The sequence below is a fragment of the Xenopus laevis genome, chromosome 4S, assembly GCF_017654675.1.
Source record: "Xenopus laevis strain J_2021 chromosome 4S, Xenopus_laevis_v10.1, whole genome shotgun sequence".
NCBI lineage: Eukaryota > Metazoa > Chordata > Amphibia > Anura > Pipidae > Xenopus > Xenopus laevis.
The window spans coordinates 68660918-68673865 of NC_054378.1; the positions used below are offsets into that span (position 1 = coordinate 68660918).

Consider the following 12948-nt stretch of genomic DNA (forward strand, 5'->3'; position numbering starts at 1 on the left):
TTTGAAAGCACTAAGGCAGAAAACGGCATGCTTTAGATTCCAAGGCAAAAAATCCTGAAACCATAGGTTTACCCCAGAAAACCATACATTTTTGAAAAGTACACATTCTGCCGATTACAAAATGGGTAACTATGTCTCTCTACTCCCAACTACCAAACAGAAAAGCTTGTCTGAACATAGCGGTTTTTCAAAATAAAATTCAAAATTTTGAAAAATCATTTCAAAGGTTTTATTTTGCTGCTCCGCATATCCCAAACTATATTACGTACCAAGAAAAAGCACCTGAAATATGATTGCCAGGGGTCCACTGAACAGTTTGATATCCATTATGCATAGGTTTACCAAAGTATCTGGCATTTAGAGACACAAATATGAAGTTAGCGCATCCAAATTGTTCAGGACTTTACTTCAGCTACTGAGAAATCAACACATTGACTGCATTTTTTGTGGGGTAAAAACACAGAAATATATGTTTACCCCCCAAACCCATATATTTTTGGAAAGAACACATTCTACAGAATCTAAAATGGGTACCCATGCCTTTCTGCTCCAAACTACTGAGTCGCAAGGCTTTCCCAAAATTGTCGGTTTTGGTGAAATATCTGAAAATTGCCTCAAAACTTCAACTTCCCAGCACCATATCACCCATGTATCATTACGTACTAAGAAAAAGCACCCTAAATATGATTGCCAGGGTTCCTCTGAACATTTTGGTGGCCATTGTTCATAAGTTTACCAAAGTATCTGGCATTTAGAGGCCCCAAAATGAAGTTAGCGCATACAAACAGTCCCGTGAGTAACTTCATCTAATGAGAAATCAACACATTGACTGCATTTTTGTGGGGTAAAAACACAGAAATATATGTTTACCCCCCAAAACCCATATATTTTTGGAAAGTACACATTCTACAGAATCTAAAATGGGTACCCATGCCTTTCTGCTCCAAACTACTGAGTCGCAAGGCCTTCCCACAATTGTCGGTTTTGGTGAAATATCTGAAAATTGCCTCAAAGCTTCAACTTCTCAGCACCATATCACCCATGTATCATTACGTACTAAGAAAAAGCACCCTAAATATGATTGCCAGGGTTCCTCTGAACATTTTGGTGGCCATTGTTCATAAGTTTACCAAAGTATCTGGCATTTAGAGGCCCCAAAATGAAGTTAGCGCATACAAACAGTCCCGTGGGTAACTTCAGCTAATGAAAAATCAACACATTGACTGCATTTTTGTGGGGTAAAAACACAGAAATATATGTTTACCCCCCAAAACCCATATATTTTTGGAAAGTTCACATTCTACAGAATCTAAAATGGGTACCCATGCCTTTCTGTTCCAAACTACTGAGTCGCAAGGCTTTCCCACAATTGTCGGTTTTGGTGAAATATCTGAAAATTGCCTCAAAGCTTCAACTTCTCAGCACCATATCACCCATGTATCGTTACGCACCAAGAAAAAACACCCTAAATATGATTGCCAGGGTTCCTCCAAACAGTTTGGTGGCCATTGTTCATAGGTTTACCAAAGTATCTGGCAGTTAGAGGCCTCAAAATGAAGTTAGCGCATACAAATAGTCCTGTGGGTAACTTCATCTAATGAAAAATCAACACATTGACTGCATTTTTGTGGGGTAAAAACACAGAAATATATGTTTACCCCCCAAACCCATATATTTTTGGAAAGTACACATTCTACCGAATCTAAAATGGGTACCCATGCCTTTCTGCTCCAAACTACTGAGTCGCAAGGCTTTCCCACAATTGTCGGTTTTGGTGAAATATCTGAAAATTTCCTCAAAGCTTCAACTTCTCAGCACCATATCACCCATGTATCGTTACGCACCAAAAAAAAACACCCTAAATATGATTGCCAGGGGTCCTCCAAACAGTTTGGTGCCCACTGTGCATAGGTTTACCAAAGTATATGGCAGTTAGAGGCCCCAAAATGAAGTTAGCGCATACAAATAGTCCTGTGGGTAACTTCAGCTAATGAAAAATCAACACATTGACTGCATTTTTGTGGGGTAAAAACACAGAAATATATGTTTACCCCCCAAACCCATATATTTTTGGAAAGTACACATTCTACCGAATCTAAAATGGGTACCCATGCCTTTCTGCTCCAAACTACTGAGTCGCAAGGCTTTCCCACAATTGTCGGTTTTGGTGAAATATCTGAAAATTGCCTCAAAGCTTCAACTTCTCAGCACCATATCACCCATGTATCGTTACGCACCAAAAAAAAAACACCCTAAATATGATTGCCAGGGGTCCTCCAAACAGTTTGGTGCCCACTGTGCATAGGTTTACCAAAGTATATGGCAGTTAGAGGCCCCAAAATGAAGTTAGCGCATACAAATAGTCCTGTGGGTAACTTCAGCTAATGAAAAATCAACACATTGACTGCATTTTTGTGGGGTAAAAACACAGAAATATATGTTTACCCCCCAAACCCATATATTTTTGGAAAGTACACATTCTACCGAATCTAAAATGGGTACCCATGCCTTTCTGCTCCAAACTACTGAGTCGCAAGGCTTTCCCACAATTGTCGGTTTTGGTGAAATATCTGAAAATTGCCTCAAAGCTTCAACTTCTCAGCACCATATCGCCCATGTATCGTTATGCACCAAGATAAAGCACCCTAAATATGATTGCCAGGGTTCCTCCAAACAGTTTGGTGGCCATTGTTCCTAGGTTTACCAAAGTATCTGGCATTTAGAGGCCCCAAAATGAAGTTAGCGCATACAAACAGTCCCGTGGGTAACTTCAGCTAATGAAAAATCAACACATTGACTGCATTTTTGTGGGGTAAAAACACAGAAATATATGTTTACCCCCAAAACCCATATATTTTTGGAAAGTACACATTCTACCGAATCTAAAATGGGTACCCATGCCTTTCTGCTCCAAACTACTGAGTCGCAAGGCTTTCCCACAATTGTCGGTTTTGGTGAAATATCTGAAAATTGCCTCAAAGTTTCAACTTCTCAGTACCATATCACCCATGTATCGTTACGCACCAAGAAAAAGCACCCTAAATATGATTGCCAGGGTTCCTCCAAACAGTTTGGTGGCCATTGTTCCTAGGTTTACCAAAGTATCTGGCATTTAGAGGCCCCAAAATGAAGTTAGCGCATACAAACAGTCCCGTGGGTAACTTCAGCTAATGAAAAATCAACACATTGACTGCATTTTTGTGGGGTAAAAACACAGAAATATATGTTTACCCCCAAAACCCATATATTTTTGGAAAGTACACATTCTACCGAATCTAAAATGGGTACCCATGCCTTTCTGCCCCAAACTACTGAGTCGCAAGGCTTTGCCAAATTTGGCGGTTTTGGTAAAATATTTTGAAAATTGCCTCAAAGCTTCAACTTTCCAGCATCGTATTGTCCATGTATCATTACCAGCATAAAGCATCCTAAATATAAACATAGGGGTCTACTAAACAGTTTGATGCCCAATGTGCATAGATATACCAAACTATGTGGGGCACAGAGACCCCCAAATGACAATATGTATAGACATTTTCACGGCTGACGCGCTGGCTGCTGCAATATAACCACCCGGTGTGTGTATTATGCGACATTAGACCACCTAACAGTACAGAGACCCCAGAAAACCATATATTTTCAGAAAGTACACATTCTGACGAATCCAAAATGGGTAAATATGTGTTCCTACTGCAAACTGTCAAACTGCAAAGCAATGCTGAACGTAACAGTTTTTATCAAATTTCTGAAAATCGTCACAAAGCTTGAAATTTATCCCATTATATGCCCCACATTTCGTAACTTATCAGCATAAAACATCCTAAATATGAACGCCAGGGGTCTACTGAACACTTTGATGCCCAATATGCATAGATATACCAAACTATGTGGCGCACAGAGACCCCCAAATGACAATAGTGTATATACATTTTCACGGCTGACGCACGCTGGCTGCTGCAATATAAGCACCCGGTGTGTGTAATATGCGACATTAGACCCCCCTAACAGTACAGAGACCCCAGAAAACCATATATTTTCAGAAAGTACACATTCTGACGAATCCAAAATGGGTAAATATGTGTTCCTACTGCAAACTGTCAAACTGCAAAGCAATGCTGAACGTAACAGTTTTTATCAAATTTCTGAAAATCGTCACAAAGCTTGAAATTTATCCCATTATATGCCCCACATTTCGTAACTTATCAGCATAAAACATCCTAAATATGAGCGCCAGGGGTCTACTGAACACTTTGATGCCCAAAATGCATAGATATACCAAACTATGTGGCGCACAGAGACCCACAAATGACAATATGTATAGACATTTTCACGGCTGACACGCTGGCTGCAGCAATATAACCACCCGGTGTGTGTGTATTATGCGACATTAGACCACCTAACAGTACAGAGACCCCAGAAAACCATATATTTTCAGAAAGTACACATTCTGACGAATCCAATATGGGTAAATAAGTGTTTCTACTGCAAACTGCCAAACTGCAAAGCAATGCTGAACATAACGGTTTTTATCAAATTTCTGAAAATCGTCACAAAGCTTGAATTTTACCCCATTATATGCCCCACATTTCGTAACTTATCAGCATAAAACATCCTGAATATGAACGCCAGGGGTCTACTGAACACTTTGATGCCCAATATGCATAGATATACCAAACTATGTGGCGCACAGAGACCCCCAAATGACAATAGTGTATACATTTTCACGGCTGACGCGCGCTGGCTGCTGCAATATAAGCACCCGGTGTGTCTAATATGCGACATTAGACCCCCCTAACAGTACAGAGACCCCAGAAAACCATATATTTTCGGAAAGTACACATTCTGACGAATCCAATATGGGTAAATATGTGTTCCTACTGCATACTGTCAAACTGCAAAGCAATGCTGAACGTAACGGTTTTTATCAAATTTCTGAAAATCGTCACAAAGCTTGAATTTTACCCCATTATATGCCCCACATTTCGTAACTTATCAGCATAAAACATCCTGAATATGAACGCCAGGGGTCTACTAAACACTTTGATGCCCAATATGCATAGATATACCAAACTATGTGGCGCACAGAGACCCCCAAATGACAATAGTGTATACATTTTCACGGCTGATGCGCGCTGGCTGCTGCAATACAAGCACCTGGTGTGTGTAATATGCGACATTAGACCCCCCTAACAGTACAGAGACCCCAGAAAACCATATATTTTCAGAAAGTACACATTTTGACGAATCCAATATGGGTAAATATGTGTTCCTACTGCAAACTGTCAAACTGCAAAGCAATGCTGAACGTAACGGTTTTTATCAAATTTCTGAACATCGTCACAAAGCTTGAATTTTACCCCATTATATGCCCCACATTTCGTAACTTATCAGCATAAAACATCCTAAATATGAGCGCATGGGGTCTACTGAACACTTTGATGCCCAATATGCATAGATATACCAAACTATGTGGCGCACAGAGACCCCCAAATGACAATATGTATAGACATTTTCACGGCTGACGCGCTGGCTGCTGCAATATAACCACCCAGTGTGTGTATTATGCGACATTAGACCCCCCTAACAGTACAGAGACCCCAGAAAACCATATATTTTCAGAAAGTACACATTCTGACGAATCCAAAATGGGTAAATAAGTGTTTCTACAGCAAACTGCCAAACTGCAAAGCAATGCTGAACATAACGGTTTTTATCAAATTTCTGAAAATCGTCACAAAGCTTGAATTTTACCCCATTATGTGCCCCACATTTCGTAACGTATCAGCATAAAACATCCTAAATATGAATGACAGGGGTCTACTGAACACTTTGATGCCCAATATGCATAGATATACCAAACTATGTGGCGCACAGAGACCCCCAAATGGATATATAGTAGATAAAATTTACATAGGCAAAACAAAATAACACAGAACAGTGTGAAATGCAAATAAATCACCAAAAACTAATAAAACCACAAAAATCAATGCTTTTTTTTTTCACACTAGTGTAATCGGCCACCAGAATTACCGTTTGAATATTTTAGCTGGGCCAAATCGATTATACGGGCAGAAACAAGTGAACAACACAAATGCAGAGCTGAAAATGCAATAAAATGGCTAAAAATTCAATAAAATGGCTAAAAATGCACCAAAATACCCAAAATTGCAATATAACCACCAAAATAACATACAAAAGCTATTGCACAGTACGGTTAGCGAATACGCTATTCGGAACGGCAATAAAACATTTTTTTTAGCCCAAAAAGAGACGATGCGATAAGAAAAAAAAAAAAAAAGCCACAAAGCCATATATGTACATATGCGTGTGCACAACGGGTAAATTGCATGTTATTTGCGCATGTGCGCGTGTGCAAGTGTACATGGGTGCTGTGAGTGTGTGTGACCCCCCCAATCCCCAAAAATCTATGTGTGAGTGTGTGTAAGTGTGAATGTAAGTGTATATTACTGTAATAAGTGTGTGTTGGTGTGTTTGTGTGTTTTTGTGTGTGTAAATGTTACACTTACCTGGGGTAGATGCTGCAGATCGATCAGAAAGGGTCCCACGCAGCAGATCTCCAGCTCCAACGATCATCAGCCATGTGGGGGCGGAGCTGGGCGGAAGTGCGGCGCAGGCAGCAGCAGGACGCATAGGAAACGCGTCCCTGCTGCTGCTTTGGGGCCCCTGGGCGATCGCGCCCCAGGGGCCACACGATCCCCTGCTCTGCTCGTTGTCTAGGGGCAGGGGATCGTGAAGGAGCGGAGCGAGCGGCTCTAACAGCCGCTCCTCCGCTCGCAAACCCGGAAGTGCTGCAGAACGTAGAATCTACGATCTGTGGCACTTTGGTCCTTTGATCCACAGAACGTAGATTCTACGTTCTGTGGCACTTAAAGGGTTAAGGCGCTTTACACCAGGTTGTCTGTGAGTAGGCCCTCTGGCCATTTAAGGATAATTTTCATTCGGTGAATGGGAAGTAAAAGTATTTAAATTCACTAACGGAGAATCCACATAAGGTGTATTTGGGCAAGTGAGAAGTGAAGAGTTCTCTGTAGAATGTGTACTTTCCAAAAATGTATGGGTTTGGGGGGTAAACATATATTTCTGTGTTTTTACCCCACAAAAATGCAGTTAATGTGTTGATCTTTCATTAGCTGAAGTTACCCACAGGACTATTTGTATGCACTAACTTCATTTTGAGGCCTCTAAATGCCAGATACTTTGGTAAACCTATGAACAATGGCCACCAAACTGTTCGGAGGAACCCTGGCAATCACATTTAGGGTGCTTTTTCTTGGTGCATAACGATACATGGGTGATATGGTGCTGAGAAGTTGAAGCTTTGAGGCAATTTTCAGATATTTCACCAAAACCGACAATTGTGGGAAAGCCTTGCGACTCAGTAGTTTGGAGCAGAAAGGCATGGGTACCCATTTTAGATTCGGTAGAATGTGTACTTTCCAAAACTATATGGGTTTTGGGGGGCAAACATATATTTCTGTGTTTTTACCCCACAAAAATGCAGTCAATGTGTTGATTTTTCATTAGCTGAAGTTACCCACGGGACTGTTTGTATGCGCTAACTTCATTTTGGGGCCTCTAAATGCCAGATACTTTGGTAAACCTATGAACAATGGCCACCAAACTGTTTGGAGGAACCCTGGCAATCATATTTAGGGTGCTTTTTCTTGGTGCGTAACGATACATGGGTGATATGGTACTGAGAAGTTGAAACTTTGAGGCAATTTTCAGATATTTCACCAAAACCGACAATTGTGGGAAAGCCTTGCGACTCAGTAGTTTGGAGCAGAAAGGCATGGGTACCCATTTTAGATTCGGTAGAATGTGTACTTTCCAAAAATATATGGGTTTTGGGGGTAAACATATATTTCTGTGTTTTTACCCCACAAAAATGCAGTCAATGTGTTGATTTTTCATTAGCTGAAGTTACCCACGGGACTGTTTGTATGCGCTAACTTCATTTTGGGGCCTCTAAATGCCAGATACTTTGGTAAACCTAGGAACAATGGCCACCAAACTGTTTGGAGGAACCCTGGCAATCATATTTAGGGTGCTTTTTCTTGGTGCGTAACGATACATGGGTGATATGGTACTGAGAAGTTGAAACTTTGAGGCAATTTTCAGATATTTCACCAAAACCGACAATTGTGGGAAAGCCTTGCGACTCAGTAGTTTGGAGCAGAAAGGCATGGGTACCCATTTTAGATTCGGTAGAATGTGTACTTTCCAAAAATATATGGGTTTTGGGGGTAAACATATATTTCTGTGTTTTTACCCCACAAAAATGCAGTCAATGTGTTGATTTTTCATTAGCTGAAGTTACCCACGGGACTGTTTGTATGCGCTAACTTCATTTTGGGGCCTCTAAATGCCAGATACTTTGGTAAACCTAGGAACAATGGCCACCAAACTGTTTGGAGGAACCCTGGCAATCATATTTAGGGTGCTTTATCTTGGTGCATAACGATACATGGGCGATATGGTGCTGAGAAGTTGAAGCTTTGAGGCAATTTTCAGATATTTCACCAAAACCGACAATTGTGGGAAAGCCTTGCGACTCAGTAGTTTGGAGCAGAAAGGCATGGGTACCCATTTTAGATTCGGTAGAATGTGTACTTTCCAAAAATATATGGGTTTTGGGGGTAAACATATATTTCTGTGTTTTTACCCCACAAAAATGCAGTCAATGTGTTGATTTTTCATTAGCTGAAGTTACCCACGGGACTGTTTGTATGCGCTAACTTCATTTTGGGGCCTCTAAATGCCAGATACTTTGGTAAACCTAGGAACAATGGCCACCAAACTGTTTGGAGGAACCCTGGCAATCATATTTAGGGTGCTTTATCTTGGTGCGTAACGATACATGGGCGATATGGTGCTGAGAAGTTGAAGCTTTGAGGCAATTTTCAGATATTTCACCAAAACCGACAATTGTGGGAAAGCCTTGCGACTCAGTAGTTTGGAGCAGAAAGGCATGGGTACCCATTTTAGATTCGGTAGAATGTGTACTTTCCAAAAATATATGGGTTTTGGGGGTAAACATATATTTCTGTGTTTTTACCCCACAAAAATGCAGTCAATGTGTTGATTTTTCATTAGCTGAAGTTACCCACGGGACTGTTTGTATGCGCTAACTTCATTTTGGGGCCTCTAAATGCCAGATACTTTGGTAAACCTATGAACAATGGCCACCAAACTGTTTGGAGGAACCCTGGCAATCATATTTAGGGTGCTTTTTCTTGGTGCATAACGATACATGGGTGATATGGTGCTGAGAAGTTGAAGGTTTGAGGCAATTTTCACATATTTCACCAAAACCGACAATTGTGGGAAAGCCTTGCGACTCAGTAGTTTGGAGCAGAAAGGCATGGGTACCCATTTTAGATTCGGTAGAATGTGTACTTTCCAAAAATATATGGGTTTTGTGGGGTAAACATATATTTCTGTGTTTTTACCCCACAAAAATGCAGTCAATGTGTTGATTTTTCATTAGCTGAAGTTACCCACGGGACTGTTTGTATGCGCTAACTTCATTTTGGGGCCTCTAAATGCCAGATACTTTGGTAAACCTATGAACAATGGCCACCAAAATGTTCAGAGGAACCATGGCAATCATATTTAGGGTGCTTTTTCTTGGTGCATAACGATACATGGGTGATATGGTGCTGAGAAGTTGAAGGTTTGAGGCAATTTTCACATATTTCACCAAAACCGATAATTTTGGGAAAGCCTTGCGACTCAGTAGTTTGGAGCAGAAAGGCATGGGTACCCATTTTAGATTCGGTAGAATGTGTACTTTCCAAAAATATATGGGTTTGGGGGGTAAACATATATTTCTGTGTTTTTACCCCACAAAAAATGCAGTCAATGTGTTGATTTCTCAGTAGCTGAAGTAAAGTCCTGATCAATTTGGATGTGCTAACTTCATATTGGTGTCTCTAAATGCCAGATACTTTGGTAAACCTATGCATAATGGCTATCAAACTGTTCAGTGGACCCCTGGCAATCATATTTCAGGTGCTTTTTCTTGGTACCTAATATAGTTTGGGATATGCAGAGCAGCAAAATAGAACCTTTGAAATGATTTTTCAGAATTTTGAATTTTTTTTTGAAAAACCGCTATGTTCAGACAAGCTTTTATGTTTGGTAGTTGGGAGTAGAGAGACATAGTTACCCATTTTGTAATCGGCAGAATGTGTACTTTTCAAAAATGTATGGTTTTCTGGGGTAAACCTACGGTTTCAGGAGTTTTGGCCTTGGAATCTAAAGCATGCCGTTTTCTGCCTTAGTGCTTTCAAAATTCGGCAATATACTGCCGGGAGTTTTTGAGGTACAGAAGTCCTAAATCTCCCTAAAACTATACATATCTGGTATTGGCACGTTCGAGAGACATAAGGCTTTCCAAATCAGTTGGATTTTCATCCGTAAAATGAAATATTTTTCTGGTATAAATTGATATACGATGAAAAATGGTAATTTTTCATTTTTTTTTGGTATTTAGCACTATAAATTTTTTTGCACAGGTGGAAATACATGAAAACTCAGGCAGATTTAGAAAGCTCAGTTTCTACCGAAAAAAACAATGTATAGTTTTCCTAGGTAAACTATAGGTTTCCCCTCAGAAAATGCCCCTAAAGTGAGAGAGCACAAAATGTTTCAAAAACGGCTGGCATTTCGCGTAACCAAAATGTGAAATTCTGCTGGCACTTAAAGGGTTAATATATTACAGAGATGTTATTGCCTCACAAGGCGATGTCTGGAAAAATTAAGCAATACGTTTTCCCACCTCTGACATTATTGCCTGTGGGAGAGCATTAAACTGCTTTTGGGCAAGGTGTGTTATGGTTTTGAGTGATTTTCTATTTGAGAAGGCTGTATTGATAAAAATGTACCATTTTCCACAAGCATTAGCCAAGTGCGTAGGGTGAAGTTGTTGTTTGATATAATTAACCAACATAGAATAGGATGGAACACTCCGTAGGCAGACTATGCTGCAATTGTATTTATTAGGTCACAACATGTTTTGGATCGGCATGGATCCTTTTTCAAGCGAGACTCTCACTTGAAAAAGGATCCATGCCGATCCGAAACACGTTGTGACCTAATAAATATAATTGCAGCATAGTCTGCCTACTGAGTGCTCCATCCTATTCTATGTTGGTTAATTATATGCTGGTCTGCTGGTGTGGCCTGACTGGAAAGAGAGCACTACACGCAGGTGGAAGCCTTTGCATTATTATGTTGTTTGATATAACTCAAGCCTCTATTGTTAGCTTCACTGTAGAACACATTTCTGCTATTTCACCTCTGGTGTAGTAGTCTGAAAGAGGCAAGGCATAAGGGTTGCTGATATCTGTTAAATACATACCTAATATGTAAAACACTTTTAATGCTTATAAATGTGTAGTGTCTTTGTCTATACAAATAGTTTATTACAATTAAGGGCAGAGACACACGGTCAGATTCAGGGAGATTAGTCGCCTGGCGACAAATCTTCTTCGGGGCGACTAATCTCCCTGAACTGCCTTCCCGCCGGCTAGAATGTAAATCACCGGCTTCACAAGGAAACTTTGGGCGACTTCAAGAGGAAAACTAAGCACTCCAAGTGCCATCCCGCCGGCAATTTACATTCTAGCTGACGGGAAGGCAGTTTGGGGAGATTAGTCGCCCCGAAGAAGGAGATTTGTCGCCAGGCGACTAATCTCCTGAATCGGACGGACCGTGTGTCTCTGCGCTTAGGTGTCTTTCTTTCTTTTTTTTTCTTTTTTTTTTTTTAAATCTTTTAAGTACGTGTATTACGTTACCTGTTCATTTGCATCCTATATAATAAAGTTGAAGTGTGTCTGCGTCCAGTCCCTGTGTCCGTGGGATTGCGTTACTGCGCATGTGCCCCACGGACCGTCTCTGGCAAATTTTCTACATATGATCTAGCGCCCGTTAATTTAACGGGCTTAATGTCTAGTTGTTTAATAATGCTAACACCATTCTTAATTATTATTTCAGAAAAATGATGAAAATGGAAATTGCTCAGGAGAAAATGTTGAATTTCCCACCACTAATCTTTATGAACTTGAAAGTCGTGTTCTCACTGATCATTGGTCCATACCATACAAACGAGAAGAATCACTCGGAAAATGTTTGATTGCTTCCACATACTTGGCAAAACGGGGTAAGACTCTTGTCTCTTTTGCCATTTACCTGTATTGCAAACATACTAATGATGCTATCCGCCATCCAGATTTTCATAGCTAAGCTACAGCCTGCTCTGTTTGTATTCCAAAACCTGGTGCCTAGGGTTGGATGTACCATAAAGCCCCAGAAATAAGATGTATGCTCTAAAGTAACCAACCACTTACTGAATTCCCTTAAAAAGACCATGTGAATGAGATGTAGGCAGTGGATAGCAGCTCTTGTCATAGTGTGCTCCTCACACAGGACATGTAAGTGAGATAGGTTAGATAAAGAGAGCAGATTGTGCTCCACCAAGGAGATAAAGTATCTAAAATATTGACATTGGCATCTTATACTACTTTTGAATAATTTAGAAGCATCAAATTGTATGAAAATGCATTCTTAACCAGTGCCTATTTGAGGGTCATGCATAAGTCGGTTTCACAGTATGTAATCAACATTAAATTCCTTATAGAAAAACACATTCAAACTTCTTAAAAGGTCTACAATATGCATATATCATGTATTTTTTTTAAAAAACTATATAAACAAAAAATAAACTAACCATTATCTGGTCAGAGTTACTATTTCTCATACACAATTGACACATGACATACATACATACATACATACTTTCTGAATTTACAGAAATGAATATAAATTATTTATTTACACAGGCATACCTAATTCCATAGATTATTCTGAAACTCCTACCACACAGTGTTACATTGTAAAGTCACCTCTGCTTTCCATGGATAG

The 12948-nt window shown here is 40.1% G+C and overlaps 1 protein-coding gene across 2 annotated transcripts in view; it reads left to right on the forward strand.

Moving 5' to 3' along the window:
• Positions 1–12948, forward strand: part of LOC108715542 (ubiquitin carboxyl-terminal hydrolase 24) — a 122472-nt gene that overhangs the window by 13021 nt on the left and 96503 nt on the right. For both annotated transcript variants that reach the window (XM_018260792.2, XM_041561412.1), the window contains exon 2: positions 12022–12187. In XM_018260792.2, coding sequence (XP_018116281.1) covers positions 12022–12187 — 166 coding nt within the window. The remainder of the gene's footprint in view (positions 1–12021; positions 12188–12948) is intronic.